Source organism: Zingiber officinale, chromosome 2B, assembly GCF_018446385.1.
Source record: "Zingiber officinale cultivar Zhangliang chromosome 2B, Zo_v1.1, whole genome shotgun sequence".
NCBI classification, from domain to species: domain Eukaryota; kingdom Viridiplantae; phylum Streptophyta; class Magnoliopsida; order Zingiberales; family Zingiberaceae; genus Zingiber; species Zingiber officinale.
Window position 1 is genome coordinate 102,546,775 of NC_055989.1, and position 19,143 is coordinate 102,565,917.

Below are 19,143 nucleotides of genomic sequence, written 5' to 3' on the forward strand. Positions count from 1 at the left end.
ATTGATTGTTTTAAACTATAAATAAGTTAAGACTTAGACAAAATGATTGTTGTGATGCTTGAAAAATAAAATTGGACACTAGTTGTCGTTCATTGAAAAAAAAATAGGTGCGTTGTTCCGTGCCAAATGACACGAAGCAAGAACTTCTTATCCAGGGTGTATAAGTAAGGTTTGACACCATATATACCATCTCCCATCTCAAACCTTCATAGGGAACGTAATTTCAAGCAAATCCAAGTAGCGTAGGGCCATCAATGGGTTTTGGTTAAAACCCACTGATGGACCTAGACACCTTTGATTTGACCCATTTCAAGTCTGGTTAGATTCTGGTATTGCAAGGACTCCAATGGTGCTATCCATTACTATTGTACAACTCTCTATGTGTGACAAGACATTTTGGGGAAAAAATTCTGCCTTATATTGGGCTTGATATGGTACCATATCAGACCCAACGTGGGCCTGATATTAAAACTTAGACAAATTGATTATTTTAAACTATAAATAAGTTGAAACTTAGATAAAATGATTGTTGGGATGCTTGAAAAATAAAATTAGCACCGGTTGTCGTTCATTGAAAAAAAAATAGGTGCATTGTTCTGTCTCAAATGACACGGAGTAAGAACTTCTTATCCAAGGTGTATAACTAAGGTTTGACACCATATATACCATCTTCCCTCTCAAATCTTCATAGGGAACGTAATTTCAAGTAAATCTAAGTAGCATATGGCCATCAGTGGATTTTGGTCAAAACCCACTGATGGACCTAGACACCTCTGATTGGACCTATTTCAAGTATGGTTAGATTATGGTATTACAAGGACTCCAACGGTGCTATCCATTACTGTTGTATAGCTCCCTAGGGGTGGCAGGATGTTTTGGAAAAAAAATCAGCCTCATATTGGGCCTGATCAGACCCAACCATTGTAGTTCAAGAATCGGCCCACGATGAACTTCTTGACTTTTATATCATTTGTCTTGTATTTCTTATCCAAGAACTCCCATAGCTCCTTAGTCATTCTCTTCATGCTATACAAAGTATACAGCTAGTCGGCAAGGCAGAGGATGTAATTTTGGCAAAGGAACTCAGAATGAGTCTATGCATCCACTGCACTAATGGTCTACACATCAGCATCCTCAGCATGATTAGGAGGGTTCTCGGTCAAGAACCAAGCCAGATTGAGCGTGGTCAAGTAGGAATTCAGTGGACTAAACTTCTTTAGCTTTTCCCCATGATTGATTGGCATAATTCCAATCGGGGCAGAGGGGGCTTTCATGTGTTGAGTTTGTTGCACCTTAACATTTTGTTATGTGACCATCTCAACAGAACCGACTCTGTTTCAAGATTGTTGGACAAAACAATCTGCCAAAAATATTGGAGAATTAGCCGAATTTAATACACAAAATTAAATTCAACTTATCTGTTGAAATGACCTGAGCTGATAATCTCAGGCTGCCAGCGGGGACTGGTTTCTGCTAAGTGCCGACTGCACAGTGCTGAGTGAGAAGAGTGACCGAGCTGTTGAGCGGCTGAGCGGGTAGAACAATAGAGTGGCTGATCAGGCCGAGAGGCGCAGAGCAGCCGAGTGTGTAGGGTGGCCAAGTCACAGATCAGACCGAGTGACCGACCGAGCAGAACAACCTCACTGTAGAAGATAGGGAGGCCTGAGTGACAGAGCAACTGAGCGGGTGAGCGTCAGAGAGGCCAAGCGAGAGAGCGAGCGTACGACCGGATGGCCGTGCAGCCGGGCGAGCAGTGAAGCTAACCAAGTGAGAGGTTGACCGAGTGATAGATCTGATTGAATGATCGACCGAGCATATCAGCCAAGCAGATCTAGCAGGTGAGTAATCGACCAAGTAGCAGAACAGACCGATCAAACTAAGTGGTCGACCAACAGAACAACTGACCGGTTAGTGCGATTGAGCAGGCAAATTAACTGAGCGGGTAGAGAAGCCAAGCGAGAGTGGCGACCTACCGGGCAGTGCGGTCAAGCGAGTAGAGACTGGCCGGGCAGAACAACTTGATAGTAGAAGGCAGGATGACCCAAGCGACTGAGAGACCCGAGCGCAGAGTGGCCGAGCGGTCGAAAAGGTCGAACGGGAGAAGCAGACTGAAGCCTATGATAGTCGCAGTTTCCTTGAAATAGATTCGCCCCACCTTCGGCTGTGCTTCGAGATTTTCTTGGGTCGTCTATTTTCAAGGATACAACGGTAACCCGTGATGTGCACCAAGCACTGGTGGTCACGACAAATTGAGAGGTACCTGACTGCTACAACGAGTACTCCGTCGAGTAAGAGATGCATGATAGAGGAGGGGGGAACGGAGGTGGAGAACTTCTGCTTATCTTCTGTTTGTGTTGCTCAAGACCATGGTCTCCCTTTATATATGAGTACCATCCCTTATCAACATTGAATGAAGAGTAATGGTCATTCAATACCCAGGGATTAATGATAGCCAGCGACCATCAATGGTCAACCATTACCATTCAGGAGATTACGAAATCACCATTAATAATGGTTAATGCTTCCGTGAGCAGTAAGCAAAAAGAATCCAAGTGGCAAAATGTTGATTGTTCCACTTGGGTAAATTTTACCCCGACCGATTTGACATTCGGCGCGCGTATGTCGTGTACTCCAGTGGTTAATCAGACTTCGAACACTTTTGGTAGCCCTTAGAGTTTTGTGTAGCGGTTAGGTACTCTAGTGGTTACTTAGACACTTAAATTTTGAATCCCAACTATGGTGCATTGCATGATATTTTTTTCTCTAATAGGATGAAAAACCTAAGGGCATTGGTCGCTTTGGATGAACTATCGTGAGTACTTTTTAATTTACTTGGTATTCAGAATGTGAGACTAGACTGTCTTTTCCAAATTAGCTGGATTGTAAGATCTAGATAACTGGTATACAAAAAAAATATAAATTTAGGAGACTAATATGGATTGTATTGTGGTCATATGACATGATCTCAAGCTCTTTTGGCAAAAAATACTTAAAATTATGATTATAAAATATAAACAAAGAGTAAAAAGAATGTAACGGTGTCCATATTGTATGATTTTAAGTCTTTCTACGTCATTAAAGTGTTTGATGACCTAAAAAGTTGCTAAAGAAGAAACCTAAGGATATAACACCCACTGAATGAACTATTTGCTTAAGCAATCGTCAAAATTGCTAAGAGAAAAAGCATAGGGTATCTCACAATTATGATTTAAACCGGAAGAGTAGTGAGTTGCTATCGAGGTTTAGTCATCAATTTGAAGGAATGGAGTTTCATAATTATGGCCATGGAACCACATGTAGTAGGTACCTGCGTGGTGAGTTGCCGCTGATAGATAGAGGTCGAATCCTGGCAGGCATAGGAATTCACCACGCAAGCATATATATTTTCTCATGGAGAGTTGCTGCTGATAGGTAGAGGTCGAATCCTGGTAGGCATAGGAATTCACCCCGCAAGCATATATATTTTCTCATGGAGCGGGCCGCTCTGTTAGGTCAAATGACCTTTATGATTTACTTCCGTTCTAATGCGCGTGGGACGGTTTTGGAGGAGCCCTGGGAAAGGGTTATCCTTGTTTGCCGCTAATAACAATTTTTTTATATATTTTATATCCCCGTCTCCCGGAGTTTGATGTGGTGGTAAGAGGCAAGATGTATTTCCTAAGCAACTATAATTCAATACTCACGTAAGACACACCTACGACAATTGAAATGGTGAAGCTTGGGTGCCACGTCAGGAGTTATCGTATTTCTTAGATTTACTTGTGGACCAAATGTGAGACTAGATTGTCTATTTCAGATTAATCAGGTTGTAAGATCTGAATGCCTTGTATATAGAAAAAAATTGATATAACAAATTACTTTCACCCTAGTCTCAAGTAGTGTTTCATTAAAAGTTGATATTTTATGTATTACCTATTTAAGGATCCAAAGCATCTACATGTATTTCTTGAGTATATGTATGTAACCAACTTTGAGCAATGAAATAAAATCTCATATTATAAATAAAACAATAGCATTGAAGTCAACAGTTTGCTTAAAATGAATTCATGTGATGTGAAAGGTAAGCTGACAATTTAAAAAAAACATAATACAAACCACAAAGTCAAATACAGAATCTATGCTGCAAATCAAATTTGTCAAATTATGAATACAACATTAAAAGAATTTGATGGCGTAGAATACAAGCACAATGTGGAGTCAGTCTATCTACTACACAACTCTACAAACATAGACTGCTGGTTCGGCATCCATGAACTACTGCAGAAGTTGAATCATCTCATCAGCTGCAATACCTGTCGGCACTTACTCTCTGCTTCACAAGCAAGTCCAGTGACAGGCAGAAGCCAAATCATCTCATCTGCTGCAACGCCCTTCGACTCTCGACTCTGTGCTTCACATGCAAGTCCGGCGACTTTGGTTTTGTGTTTTCCTTCATAGATCTGTATAAATGTATGCAATGCCCAATCTTTAATCAGCAGATATAGATGAGATTGAAATTATATTTCCAGTTACTGGGTGCAATTCTACTTGCTCACTTTTGAGGGATGAATGGATTGCTAAATTTTGGAAGGGGTTTCGCGTGAGGCATCATTGTGCTCCTCATTTGCTTCGTTGCCTTCTCTTCTTCGATCTAAGTAAGATAAAACAATAAAACTTTTGAACTGAAAGAGTGGGCTGTGGAGCATAAAGCCAGATGCTGCAAAATACGCTAAATAATTACCATCTTTACAGATTTCTGCTCCTCTCTAAGTCTCTCTTATGTCAACTCTTTGTCCTTTATCTGCAATAATATTAAAAATGACTTCAGTTGATTACCCGTGATGTAGGAAAAATTCAAGTCGGCAGGTTCAGCCCGAATGTCATAAGCAGTGTGGTCTATATATGTACACTAGCTATGAGACTGCAATTTTAGTTCTTTGCTCGGGGTGTTTTACTAATTGTATACTTGTTACGATTTAGATTTTATAATGGCAAACAGAATCTTTTTTTTTTGTTCTTTGCAATATATTTGACTTTGTCTTTAATAATTACATTCAATCGAGGGCCGTTGCAAATTGCTTCCATTTGAAGAATTTGGCATTGTTAATAAAGCCTTGACAACTTCGTACTCCAGGCATGCTTCTTATTAGTGATAATTTATTGTGAATGTGTTAATCCAGATAAACTCTCACTATCTGTGACTATTGTTAAAAACTGTCTCTGTTTACGAAAGCAGAAGAAGATTCACTTGAAAAGTTTGAAGAAATCAGAAAGGAACATTCTGTTCAGCAAGTATTCTTGTACATTTATCTATTGCTATTTTTCATGCTTACTATTGGATTTGTTCTACTGAGCTCATTTATCTATTGTTATTGGAAGCAAGAAATCTACACTTTGGGTGAAACAATATCTTAATCAAGCTTCTCCTTGCCATCTACAGTTTAGTAACTAATGTAGACAGGAATACCATTTTTTCTCAAGCAAACAGAAAATGCCAAGTGTGACTTTTATCTAGGCTTCAATTCAGAGACTGTAACATCATTTTTAGAAAATTTAGCTGTGACTGAGATCTCCATCCTTTGTAAAACAACATTCGATTGGTTGGTTGCGCCATGGTGATTGGCAAATGCTGGAGCTGAAGATGTAGGAAGACTAACGGAGTGACTGTTGAGCATAAGAAGAACATTGGCCATGGTAGGTCTTTTATTTGGGTCTTCTTGCACGCACAATAGTCCGATATGCATGCATCTTAGAACTTCTTGTACATGACATTGATGGACAAGACTTTGATCGATCACTTGTAAAGCATTTCCTTGAGTCCAATGGCGCCAAACCTTTTGCAGGTGAGATGAAAGTCAAATTTTCTTTCATTCAAAGAAAATTTTATATTAGATTTTTGTCATTAAAGATTCATACTTACATAAGTAAGAAGATCAATGGAATACTCTGAAGATAATCCTTGGTAACCACTATTCTTATGACTAGTTAAAATTTCTAAGATCAACACGCCATAGCTAAACACATCTGATTTAATTGAGAAGATCCCTTGAAGTGCATATTCTGGTGCCATGTATCCACTGTCATAAATAGAAAAGAAATATTGAGGTTTAAGATTATATTGTTCATGTAATTTTATTGCACTTCAAATATAAGAATGAATGGACTGAATAAATCATACTATGTCCCAGCAATTCTACTAGTGTTTCCTTGTGTCTCATCTCCACCGAAAATTTTGGCAAGACCAAAATCTGAAATTTTAGGGTTCATATCTGCGTCTAACAGGATGTTACTTGCTTTTAGATCCCGATGAATGATCTTCAATCTAGAATCTTCGTGAAGATAAAGAAGCCCTCGTCCAACCCCCTCAATGATCTTAAATCGCGTTGCTAAGTCCAATTGCATTCTCCTCAGAGGATCTGCCCAATCCATTTGTGAAATATAATGGCATGGCAAGACTCAACATAACTGAAACTTTTCAAGACATAATGATGCACATTGTCATGCAAAAACAAAGATCAAGTAGTGAAACCTTACCAAACAAAAACTTGTCAAGACTTGTATTAGGAAGATACTCGTAAACCAGTATTTTCTCCTCCGATTCTAAGCAACAACCTAACAGCTTGACGAGGTTTCTGTGTTGAAGTTTGGCGACCAGAAGCACTTCATTTTTCAACTCAACCAGTCCCTGCCCTGAGCTTCTCGAAAGCCTTTTCACTGCTATCTGTTCTCCATTCTCCAGACTCCCCTGCATTCAACCACCATCAACATCACTACTGATTATCAAAAGTTCGGAATCCTCAATAGGCAAACATACTTTAAGTCTTCCGACTAACCTTATACACTGGTCCAAATCCACCTTCTCCTAGCTTGTTTGCATCAGAGAAGTTGTCAGTAGCAATCCTAATACTCTCCAGATCAAACAATGAAGATTCTGCACCTCTTACTTCATGTTGATTTCTGTTATCTGTATAGAATCATATTTGATAGTCAATAATAAGCATCCATGCATGCTCAAACATTTTATTCAGGAGGCATACTGAATATTAGTAGACAGAGTGGCTTCCATCTTGGTAATGCTGCTTTTGTTCTTCCACAGAAAAAAGAAATGGCACAAAGGAGTGGTAGTGCTGCGGCAATTAGGATGATGATATATAAATTTACTCTTCCATTGTTTCTTCTAGTGTTGTTACTTTCTCCTAAGCAAAAATAGAAAGAGTATAAAATAATTTAGATGTCAGGAAAAAACTAATATTGTCTATTTTATAACATGGTATAAACCAATCAAAAGGTAGTACAATGCACAAAACTCTTGTTAATGGCAAGTTCTAAAAAAAATTCTATTCTATGCAGTTTTATCTTGAATTATAAGAAGTTGTTTCCACGACTCAAATCTGTGACTATCAAGTCACACGGTAACAACTTTATTGCCGCGTCAAGCTCTCCTTTGTATAAGCCAATAGTTGATAATAAATCACCAAAGTATGCAAATAGAACACGCTAATTGAATTAGATGAATTGGGTTGGTCAGAGGAAACTAGTTGGTTAACTAAATTAAGCACTCAAGCGAGTTGGATAGGTCGAATTTACTGAACAAATTGTTCAAATAAAGCGGGTTGATTGACTGAATTGGGCAATCAGTGGAACATAATAGATATACTGGTCAATCTAATCTAATGGATGAGCCCTGCTAAATTACTCAGACAACAAGTGGATCAAATGGCTCAAAAGACAAGTCAAATGCATAGAAATAAAAACGATCTATCAATTTTAAGTCACAGGTCAAACATTAAAAAAAAAAAATGCTCTATCAAATCTGTTCTTATGAAGCATATACTTGCAGTCAAAAGCAAAACGAGTCTAAACAATCTTGCCTTCGTTAGCTGTGGTCGAATTGGTAACCTCCGCAGGCAAAGAGATAACCCCCGGAGCAGAAACGTTAAAGAAAGGAAACGTTTCATATCGAACGTAGCAGCTCTGTCCTAACACCTTGCATCCCAGTCTCTCGTGGCACATGTTCGGTATGTCCGCGATCCCATTGAGAAGACAATTGTAGCATTCGTCCGCCGGCAGATCCCTCGTACACTGCACCAATCCGTAAATGTTTGTGAAGCTGGTGAAGCTCATGTTCCCTGCTGCGAACAGTCTGGTCGAGGCACGCGCCGCATTAGCTAGGCTGTTCATCAGGTTTCCTAAATGCTCGTTGAAGACTTGCGGGTCGGTCTCGTTGCTGGGATCCAGTTGGTAGAAGTTTTGGGTGGTGCTATAGTAAGAGAAGAAGTTGGTGCTGGAGTAGCGGAGCATGCAGCGGTTGTACCATATGGTGGCGCTCTGGCCGCCGGGGCAGTTCTGAGTGATGTTGTTGGAGGCGGCATTGAGGCAGATCTGGCAGCTGCTGGGGAGGGCGTCTCCTCGGCACAGCGAGAGGCCGTAGACTTGGTTTGGGGATCGACCCACCGTGTTGTTGTAGAATCCGGCGGCGGCGGCTGTGGAGGAGGAGAGGGAGAGGAGGAGGACATTGAGGTTGGCTTGGAATGCACTCCTTGCTGTGTAGTTTGCATCGGTTGGGCAGTAGTTCTGGAAGAAAGTCAAAGCGCCTGTTGCAGGACCAAAGTGGAAGATAATGAACAGAGACAGACAGTCGAAGGAAGGCCTGAACTTGTGAGTACAATCCATCTTGCTTTGCTTTGCTTTGCTTGGGAATCAGAAGAGAAAGTTTATCTATATATATAAAACATAAAATAAATGGGGCAAGATCAACTCCACAGTTGACCTTTCTTAGCGAATTCCTTACGCTACTTAGATTTTGACCATTGTTCCTCCGATTGAAAGGGTAGTCCGTGCACGAAATTTTGATCATGAAACGAGATCTCGAGCAATGATCGATTGTTCCTCCGATTGAAGGTCTTCCTTATATATAATTTGATATTGACTAATTTTAAATATAATCGATGTTGTTCTAAGGAAATTTTCTATTGATCCAGTGGTTCAAGTGATAGTTCATAATTAATATCTGGCTTGTCAGTTTCAATAGATTTTTTTTTTTTTTGATAATTTAGATATTCAGTTTTTACTATTCAATTACTTTTAAGATGACCAATTTGAACCATAAAAATTTTCCACTAAATCTTAAGATAAAACAAGAAATGGAGATAGATCCAAACGGATGGTCAAGAAGAAATGGAGATAGATCCAAACGGATGGTCAAGAAGATAATTCAACTCTTCAAGTATAATGTATCTTGATGAGATTCGAACTATACTTTGCAATGTGGATTCAAATTTTATAAATCTGATTAATCATTGAAGTGCTGACCAAATGCAGCATTGCCCGGCGGCCAACAAAAGCGGCTTGTTGATAGGCAGAGAGACTCTTGAGCTATCAACATCGAGCATTTAACTGAAATCAGGGCGGCTACTATGTGTTATCATTGTAGAATGGCGATGTATCGTGCGTAGTTGAAGTTTCCTAAGAGGCACACCACGATTTTGTATTTATTAAGAGGCGACTTTGATTGGAGTACCATGGCGACATTAATTAAGTCAAAATCCAAGTTTCTCAAGCTACAAAATGTTGACAAATTTTTTTTTTAAAAAAACAAACATTTCGGCGGATCTTATTCTTTTATGTAATGATCCAGATTTATATTCATCATGTTTGGTTGAACACAACACTATACACTACAAGAATTCCCTTAATTAGCGACGAAATTAGCGGTCGGACAAAATTTTGTTAGCTAAAACCACCTAAAATTTGATCCCTTACCTTTTCCTTTGCACGTGCCCGATTGAACCCCAATGATCTCCCCTCAAATGAAGGATCACATGCTTTCTATGTCCGATCCTCGATTCACCAGGTCTTCCTGCCCTTCGGTCCACCTGACCTACTAGGATTTCTTTGCCTAGCCGCAACTAGGACATCTTGTCTGGTATTTGGTTCTCTTGATTCAGACCCGAGAGCCCCCACTTCCTTTGTTTGAAGTTAATATTCTACTCACATGGTTCAATTAGACCATAACTCTTATACACAGTTAGTGGTTAGACCTTCTGATAGTCTAGACTCTAATACCAATTGTTATGACTAAAAGGAATTTAGATATTTCCATAATGATATGATATTGTTCACTCTGGGCCTAAGACCTTATGATTTATTTTTGGACTCTACCCAAAATACCTCATACCAATGGAGATGTCATTCTCTTATAAACTTGTGATCTTGTCCACGTGTTTTCAATTTGAAACTTTGTTTACAACCTTGCAACCTAATAGTTTGTCCGACCGCGGCCAAACTCGTGGCCTCAACCTTGGTTGCAGCCAACCTCACGACCTCAACACTGGCCATGAGCTTGGCCGACCTTATCTTGATCGACCTTTGCTTGATCGACCTCAGCTTGGTCAATCTCAGATTGGTCGGCTTGAGAGCTCGGTCGTTGCATTGATCAGTTAGCCCTACCCGCGAGCTTGGTTAGTTGTGAGCTTGGGCGGTCGTGGCTTTAGCTAGCCCTGCTCGTGAGCTTGGCCGTCTGCGAGGAGGCCTAAGCTAGCCCTAGTCACGAGCTTGGCCAACCAAGAGCTTGTTGTTTGTATATGGGTTTTCTTTAGAGAGACTAGCTAGCTTCTTTGTGCAGTGGTTTAGGTATATCATAATGATTATTTAATGATATAATTAAGTTTAAGGTCAAACTACATGCTTAGTTGTTTAGTTTTATATGTTTAATAATGTTGTAATTTTTTTCCTCATTAGGTTACCATGTATATAAATAAAACTTGAATATATAATAGGTTAAAAAATAAATTTATCATTGGAGAATATTTTGATGAAGTTGAACATTGTGGAATTTTCACTAAACGCCATCCTTAAGTGCATGAATGGTGACAAGTTACGTTGTCTATATAATCATTGCAAATGCAGAAATATAACTTTCTGAAATGAGAAGACTGTGAAAGTATATCTAGGTAGAAATGGATTTATTCCGAATTACTGCAACTGGTACTATCATGAAGAGTCTTTTTTATTTGAGCCAAATTGACCTTCTATTTCCTCGTCATCTGGACCTTATGTTGCTTTATCATCTAATGATAATGAAATGCAATCAATGGTTTACAACATGATGAATGTGGTTGATCATTCGAATATAGATAAAATACCAACACCTAAAGTTCAGAAACTATATGACATGTTAAAGGCTAGTGAAAGAAAAGTGTGGGAAGGTATTTATTTTGATCATTCTCAGCTATCAGCTACTACATGACTATTGAATATCGAGGCAGAACATTATTTCTCAGAACGATGTTACGATAATATTTATCAATTGATGTCAGAGTTGCTCTCTGCTGATAACATAATGATTGATAGTTTTTACAGTATAAAGACCATAGATGTAAGAATAAACATAAAAAAGGATTGCACCTTTTTTGATACTCGATCAAAGGTCATAGACATAAAAAATTTAAATTTTATTACTACTCATATTTAATAATTACTAGTTTTATTTATTGTTAGTGTATGCACTTATATGCCAAGACACTCTATTAAATTTATGGATAATTATTTCATAAAGGTAAGTATTTATCGTTAATTGTTTACTTTTCTGTACGTATATGATTAACGATAAAGTTTCACTGATTAATGAGTATATTAATATGAAAACAGTCCTTAATCGGATAGATATCTAAAGGGGTCATGGATATCTAGATCAACACCGAGTATGACTAGGTCGAGATAAACCGAGGGATGAATATCCATGGTGGCAAAAGGCGAATACGCTCGCCCTTAGCACCCCCGCCAACCCGTCCCAGGGTCAACACGTAGGAGGTAAATCACGGACGGCTACTAGCCTTTGGAATAGTGACTAACACATTAGGGAGGCATTTACCTCGGCTTTACCGAGATTCGAACCCCAGAGCTCATGGTGGCAACACCTCATGCACTAGCCACTAGACCGTCCCGAGGGGACGAGGGATGGATATCCAAGTTATACTTGGGGTGCCTTGAGTTTAGAGGTACACTGGGCACGATCCGCTTAAGAGGAGATCATATATTAAGCATCATTAGTCATTCCTCTTATAAACGAGTGTAACTGATCTTTTGACTTGAGACCTTCATTTATTCTATGCATGGACTTATGTGCTTTGATACCGTTAAAAGCAGTCTTTAATCGAATTATGATTAATAGGTAGTTGGGCGGATGACAAAACGTAGAGAGAATAGTGTTGAGTCAATAGAGAATTCATCGCTCTCTTGGATTAGGAGTTAATATCTTGGCCGCTTGATAGAGATATTAGTGACTCGAAATTCATGGTCATGAGAAGAATGATTTATCATTCAAGAGGAGTCTATTATATGTTGAAAATCAAGTAAAATAATTAATTTGGTAATGATGCATAATGTACCAAATTAATTAGGATGTAGGCTTAGATGAAGAGATTGAATTACATAATAATCAGTTCATAGTCGTTTATAGTTTATGACTAATATTAATTTTATCACATTGGATGACTAAAAACTATTGCTAGACGGTTATCTTAGTCTATGTATAGATTTACACTACCTTCGTGTATAAAATCTAGAGGGTCGCACGTATAACACGTAAACATGAACATTATCTATGATTGATTATTTTAGTGGATATTAAAATTAATCAATTTTACTATTTCTGAATTAGAATTAATTATATTATTAATTAATTTTAAAATATCAGAAGCTAGTTAAGATCAAGATTAAATATGAATTTATTTGATCCAAAGAAGAGAGAATTTGAATAGTCATAATCATAATGATTAATAGAGAATTTGAAGAGTCATCATAATGATAATTAATGGAGAATTCGAAGGGTCATCATAACGATGATTAATGGAGGCATCATAATAATGATTAATGGAGAATATGAAGAGTTATACCTCTTCATATTCCTTGGAGGCTATAAGTAGTCATCCTTGGAAAGATTCAAGAGAAGAATTCATTCGCTCCATTTCTCCCTCAAAGACTTCTTCTTCGCTTTCTTCCATCGGAAGAGATCGGTAGTGCTTCCAAGGCTTTGTCCATCCAAGAGGCTAGCACCTAACGGATCGTATCAAGTCCATGATCTAGTACGCATGAATACCGCTAGAGGAGTCATACGTGGGACTCTTATTTCTCTGTGATATCATTCAAGCCTATTGAGGACTCGAGATATATTTTTTTTATGTTATTTTGAATAAAACCATATGTACCACAAAGAGATTCATGATTTAGTATATATTCCGCTGCACTCTAATCCCAACATTTATTGTATAAAAGATATTAATAATAATTTTTTTTTACATAAGATGAAATCACTAATCGAGTTTCTCAGGTGTTTTAACCTACTATAGAGGGAGACGAGTTACAAACTTTATCATATGATGTACTAGATGAGATATATTATGACATTATCGGTGGAAGGGAAAAAAACTCCCTCTACGACCTTGGCTCCTAGAAGAAAGTTGCATATGATCATGTGATGGCTCGTAGGCTTAGGGGTTGCTTGAGTTCTTCATCAACTGTAGTGTAATCATTAAGATAAGAAAATCAAGATTTGAAGGATCGATCATGTCATTAGAGTAGTTGGTACCTGTATGGGCGTTTGTACTAAGATCTTGGGATTAATATCTAACGGGTGCAAAATATCTTGTTGGATGTCTGACTTTCCCCATACAAAGGGTTGCTTTTCTAGGGGAAAATACACTTCGTTATTTATCTGGCTAGATCTTATCGTGAGACCGATGATATTAGGTCGTTCGGGGTGATATCACTTTTTGCTCCAATAACAAATTATTTCTCCCCTGGGGCTATAGTGCAATGGTAAATGGTGGACAAGCCCCTTGAGCAACGAGGGTTCAAATCTCACCAAGAGCACATTACACCTGAGGTGTTCGAAATTACTTGTGACACTAGACCATCCGTTATAACCCATCTGCTTTCCAAGATTAGTCGGATAACAAATTATTTCCACTATATAGTCTTAAGTAGTGTTTCATTAAAGAGTTAATATTTATGTATTGCCAGTTTGAAGGAAAACATTCATGATCCAAAGCATATACATTGCCTATTTTTTAAGAGCATCCACATCAGTTTTTCTATTACTATATCTAAAATTTAGGGTAAATGACCCACTTTATTAAATTTAGATAATCACTTTACACTACATACTACATCAAATACCCTAAAATTTCCATCATCCTTAATTTTTTATTATTTTCTTCTCTTTCTTCTATTTGTTATTATTATATTTATGAAATGAGTGGGAGGAGAGAGATTGAGTGGAAGGAGAGAGATTAAAAAAAATATTATTTTATTTTTAGGGTAGAGGTTTCATTCCCTAAATTTAGAGAATCACTATTTATCAAATCTAAATTTAAGGAATGGATAAAGTAACTGATGTAGAGGATTTTTAGTTAACCTATCCAAAATTTAAGGTAAAATCTTTAAATAGGGTAACTGATGTGGATGCTCTAAGTGCATGTACCAACTCAGAATGGTTACTATAGCTGATTATTATTATGTATGGTAGACTAATCTTTTTGTTATTATTTTTATGGTCTATTTATATCTCTCTTTTTTGTAAACCCTAGACTTTATAATACAATTTGCTAGCCTCCTTTTGTGGCTATATCATTCTCTCCTCTTGGCATTGTCTTTTGTATTCTATTTGCATTTTTTGCTTTATTCATATGGTATCAGAGCAAATCCATCTTGTTACAAAACAAGAAAGAAAATAATTTTATTTTCAAAATTCTTTGAGGTAGTTGTAGAATAATTGTATTTTCTTGAGTTTTAACCATTGGATTGCTTTGAAACTTTGAAGGAACGTTCCTCACATCTAGAGCTACATTTTGAATGGTGGAGATTGGATTTTGAGTCCTTGAAGTTCACCTGATGATACAAAATATGACTGTTGATTCTAGTATGTATATTGCTTTTATTGTTATAATGACTGGTGCAAAAGATTATTCACTTTAGTCTCTTAATGTGCAATTGAATGGACAAATTACTCCTATTGGAGTTATGTGATGAGGAATTTTTTGAAAGGCAAACGAATATGGAGGTGTGTTTTGGGAACCTTTGTTAAACCTATAGAGAGTGAAGATGGAAAATATGCAAAACAATTAGATGTTTGGGAAGCTTGCAATTCGAAAATTATCACTTAGATCAACAACTCTATGTTGCAATCGATAAGCGTCCAACTTGCAAAGTATGAAACCACCAAGGAAGTTTGAGATCACTTAGAGAGATTATATACTCAATTTAATTTTGCAAAACAGTATTAATTGGAGATAGGCATTCGTGCTCTACAACAAAATAGTATAAGTGTTCAGGAATTTTACTCTGCAATGTCTAACCTTTGAGATCAGTTAGCACTTATAGAATTTGCACAATTACGAGGTTTTCCTCTATATGTTGCTTGTAGCGAAGAACACCACTTGATTCAGTTTCTAATGGCTCTTCGAGATAATTTTGAGGGCCTTCATAGAACCATTCTACATCGCAATCCACTTTCTTCTGTTGACTTTATAGTCAATGAGTTGCTAGCTGAAGAAATTTGCCTGAAGTCTTGAGGTGAAAAAGTGAGCACGAAAAAAAGAATTATTCCTCCTCTTAATCCTTTTGTTTTTGTTGTCCAACCTAGGTGTCATGCCATGAAGGAGTCCCTGCCCGATAAATGGATAACATCTCCCTTGTAACGGTGACAAATGAAACTTGGATACATAACCACATGGTTGTACAAGTATAATAACAACTTCCCACATGGTTGAAAATATAAACATAGTGGAAGACAATAACAAATACACAACCTACACGACTGGTACAAAACACAACCGCAAAAGATAACTAACTAGACTATATACCAGTACGACTTACCTCAATAAGTACATAACCAAATTAAAGGACATCATAAGTCCAAAAATCCATACACAAGTTATTCATTACATGTGTTAGAGTGTATATTAAAAGCCTAGCTTTTTGTAAACATTTATATTTGAAATAAAAAGAATCACATTGGTCAATATCTACATTTATATGCTAAGTGTAGTTGTTCAATTGATTTATATTGTAGATAACATGGTGTGTGGTGTCACACACAGAAAATCATGTTATCAATTCCTTATAAATTATAAACAGTAGCTCACGACTAAGATGGAAATGAACAAACCATTGGAATAGTCGTAGTGTAATTAGGTATTAGTTTATTTTGACTAATAAATTATACTAGTACACTCTGAGTGTATTGAGTAGGACCATTTAGGTAAGTTCTTTTTATACTGACTTAATAAAAGAACTAGACCTTAGTTATTATGAAAGTATGTGCTCTTAATCCTAATATAATAACAAGCATATATATTTAGTATTTATTTCTTTAACTTATCAAAGGGTGAGATTTAGCTCGATAAATCAATAGGCCCGATAAATTGGGAAATGATATTACTTATAGTGTATGTTGTTGATTATAGAAGGAAACTGTGTTCTAGTCATCTAGGTTGAGAATGCCCTCCAAGAGGAGCTCATAAGGATTGTCATGTTAAATCCTGCAGGTGGACTTAGTCCGACAAGATAATAAGGTTGAGTGGTAGTACTCTTGGACTAAGACATTAATTAAAATGAATTTTTAGTAACTCAATTAATTAGTGGACATTCGATATCTTAAACACGGGGAGACTAACACACTCATGATAAGAAGGAGCCCATAATGTAATTTGAGATTGGTGTGGTAGTGCAATAATAACTCTCTAGTAGAATGAGTTATTATTGATGAACTTGAGTTGTGTGTTCGGGGAGAACATGAGATACTTAAGCTCGTCGGAAGGACAAAACCAATTTCTCTAGGTCTCTGTCGTAGCCTCATTAAAGCCTCAAGTCCATCCATATAAAAACCCATCTTGGTGTCCAAGAAGAGGGCCAACCCAAGGCTTGGTGACCAAGCCAAGGACCGGCCACCATCTCCTCAAGAGGGTCGGCCCTATGCTTGGTGCCCAAGCAAAGGAGGGGTCGACCACTATATTTCAAATTAGGAGGGGTGTTTTGAATTTTTAAAATCTTCTCTTTGTAGATAACTACAAGTTTAAAAGAATGATTTTAAATTTACAAAACTTTCCTTATTTGAATTAGGCCACATGGTTTAAAAGAAAGTTTAAAAGTTTTAAAACTTTCCTTTTTTAACCATCCTCATGGTTGTTGGAAAAAAGGAAGGGAGTTTTAAATTTGAAACTTTCTATTTTTATAACCATGTTAAAAAAAGAAAATTTTAGAAGAGGAGTTTTAAATTTTAAAACTTGGTTTTAATTTTTTAAAAATTTTCTTTTTTAACATCCACATTAAGAAATTAAAAGAGAGCTTGTAAAATTTTATAAGAGCTTTCCTTCTTTGCTTATAAAATTTTTACAAAGTTTTTATTCCTCTTTAAGTGGCCGGCCACCCTTGCTTGGTGCCCAAGCAAGGGGCCGGCCAATCAATTAATCAATCAAAGATTGATGATTGAATCAATCAAGAGGAAAGAAAAGGAAAAATAAAAAGGGAAAAGGAAAAACAAGAGGAAGATTTTAATTTTTGTAAAAAGTCTTTCCTTATTTGCCTTGGGCGAGTAATATAAAAGAAGGGGAGGAGAGACCTCATGAATTAATTCTATTATTTTCTCTCTTCTCTTTAGTCTTCTCCTAAGGGCCGACCCTTGCTTCTCTTCATGCTAGGGCCGGCCACCTCTTGTGGATACTTTGTGTGGTCGGATACAAAGAGAAGGAGAAGAAGAAGAGAAGTAGGAATTGCATCTATTCTTATTCTATTGCTTGTGTGGTCGGATCTCTCCCCTTTCCCTTCCCCATGCTCTCTTTGGTTCCTTGGTGGTGGTGGTGGCCGAATACTAGAGAAGGAGGAGAAGCTTTTGGGTGGTGTTCATCTTGGAGGATCGTCGCCCACACGATGTCCAAGAGGAGGCGAGGAATACAGTAGAAGATCTCGAGGTTATTAGCATACAAAGAAAAGGTATAACTAGTAATTATTTTCCGCATCATGCTAGTTATTTTTCTTTGTAAGAATTCCAAACACAAGAGGCATTAGATTCTAGTTTTTCGAATTTGTAATTCGAGTTGTGTTTTTTTTGTTTTTCGAATTTGTGATTCGATTGTTCTTTTCGGTTAAACCTAATGTTATTTTAGGAAATTAAATATTGAATTTCTATTAAAGGCTTTGTCGAGGCAGTGGTGGATGATCCCATACCCAAGAAGGCCTAGTGCCTCACCATATTTGACCTGGGAGCTGATTTTAGAAATAAATATTTAATCAACATTATAACATAGGTGGATTTGGATCAATAGTGTTAAGTTTCGCTTGCGATCCAAATCTAAACCATTAAGAACAGATAAGTTAAATTTGGAATCAATAATGTTAAGTTCTGTTTGTGATTCCTAATTTAATTTCTAAAGAGCACAATAGGTTGTTCAGGAAATGTTTGACACTTGTACAAAATTTTTGAACAGTGGAACCGGTACGATCTTCCTAGGACCAACCAACAACATGAACAAGTCTAAAAACCAATAATGCGAATAAAAGCAATAGAGGAAGAAGACACTCGATGCGACATGTGACTAGCGGGTAGAATCTCAAAGAGACTCCATAAATCCTCTAGCTGCTCCATGGCGAAAGAAAAATTAGTTAAAGGGGTAGTGAGTACGGCATACTCAGCGGGTAATATACATAGATAGTGTATGAATTAATATGTCTAGAGATTCAAAGATATACAGTCTTATACGGAATAATCAACAAGTATAACAGTAATGCCATAATAAAGTATCCATACCTGAATGATGTGTCGATCACCTAATAACTACAAGTCCATGAGTAAATCTATAATAGAACTTCTCATATCTACTAAAGCATCATATATAGCCTATCTAGCTACTAATAAGCAGGCCAATGTCAAGTACATACCACAGTCATATCTCAACCATATGTAAACATATCACAGATATATGGATATAATCAATCACAAGCATATGCAATCACATATCATATGCATATGCACGACATGATCACTCCCGCCCACCCCTCAGCTACCATGACGATCGAGAGGCTGGGACAATGAATTGTACACACTACCAATAGCTACTCCTGAGTGGTGCGAGTGGACAGTTTGTTAAGTAGCTAGTTATATAGCAA

At 37.4% G+C, this 19,143-nt stretch overlaps 1 protein-coding gene and 1 long non-coding RNA gene across 2 annotated transcripts; both read right to left on the bottom strand.

The window, feature by feature from the left end:
- Window positions 1-4,261: 4,261 nt before the first annotated feature.
- Window positions 4,262-4,797, bottom strand: LOC122049349. The gene is made up of 3 exons (XR_006130933.1): window positions 4,721-4,797; window positions 4,536-4,630; window positions 4,262-4,439 (listed from the first exon to the last, which is right to left on the bottom strand). It is a non-coding gene; the product is annotated as an uncharacterized LOC122049349 (long non-coding RNA).
- Window positions 4,798-5,378: 581 nt separating this feature from the next.
- Window positions 5,379-8,874, bottom strand: LOC122046575 (putative receptor-like protein kinase At4g00960). The gene is made up of 7 exons (XM_042607336.1): window positions 7,851-8,874; window positions 7,017-7,175; window positions 6,813-6,943; window positions 6,514-6,724; window positions 6,158-6,395; window positions 5,900-6,056; window positions 5,379-5,813 (listed from the first exon to the last, which is right to left on the bottom strand). The coding sequence occupies exons 1-7, from the start codon at window positions 8,650-8,652 to the stop codon at window positions 5,487-5,489; spliced, it is 2,025 nt and encodes a 674-aa protein (XP_042463270.1). The 5' UTR covers window positions 8,653-8,874; the 3' UTR covers window positions 5,379-5,486.
- Window positions 8,875-19,143: the final 10,269 nt, after the last annotated feature.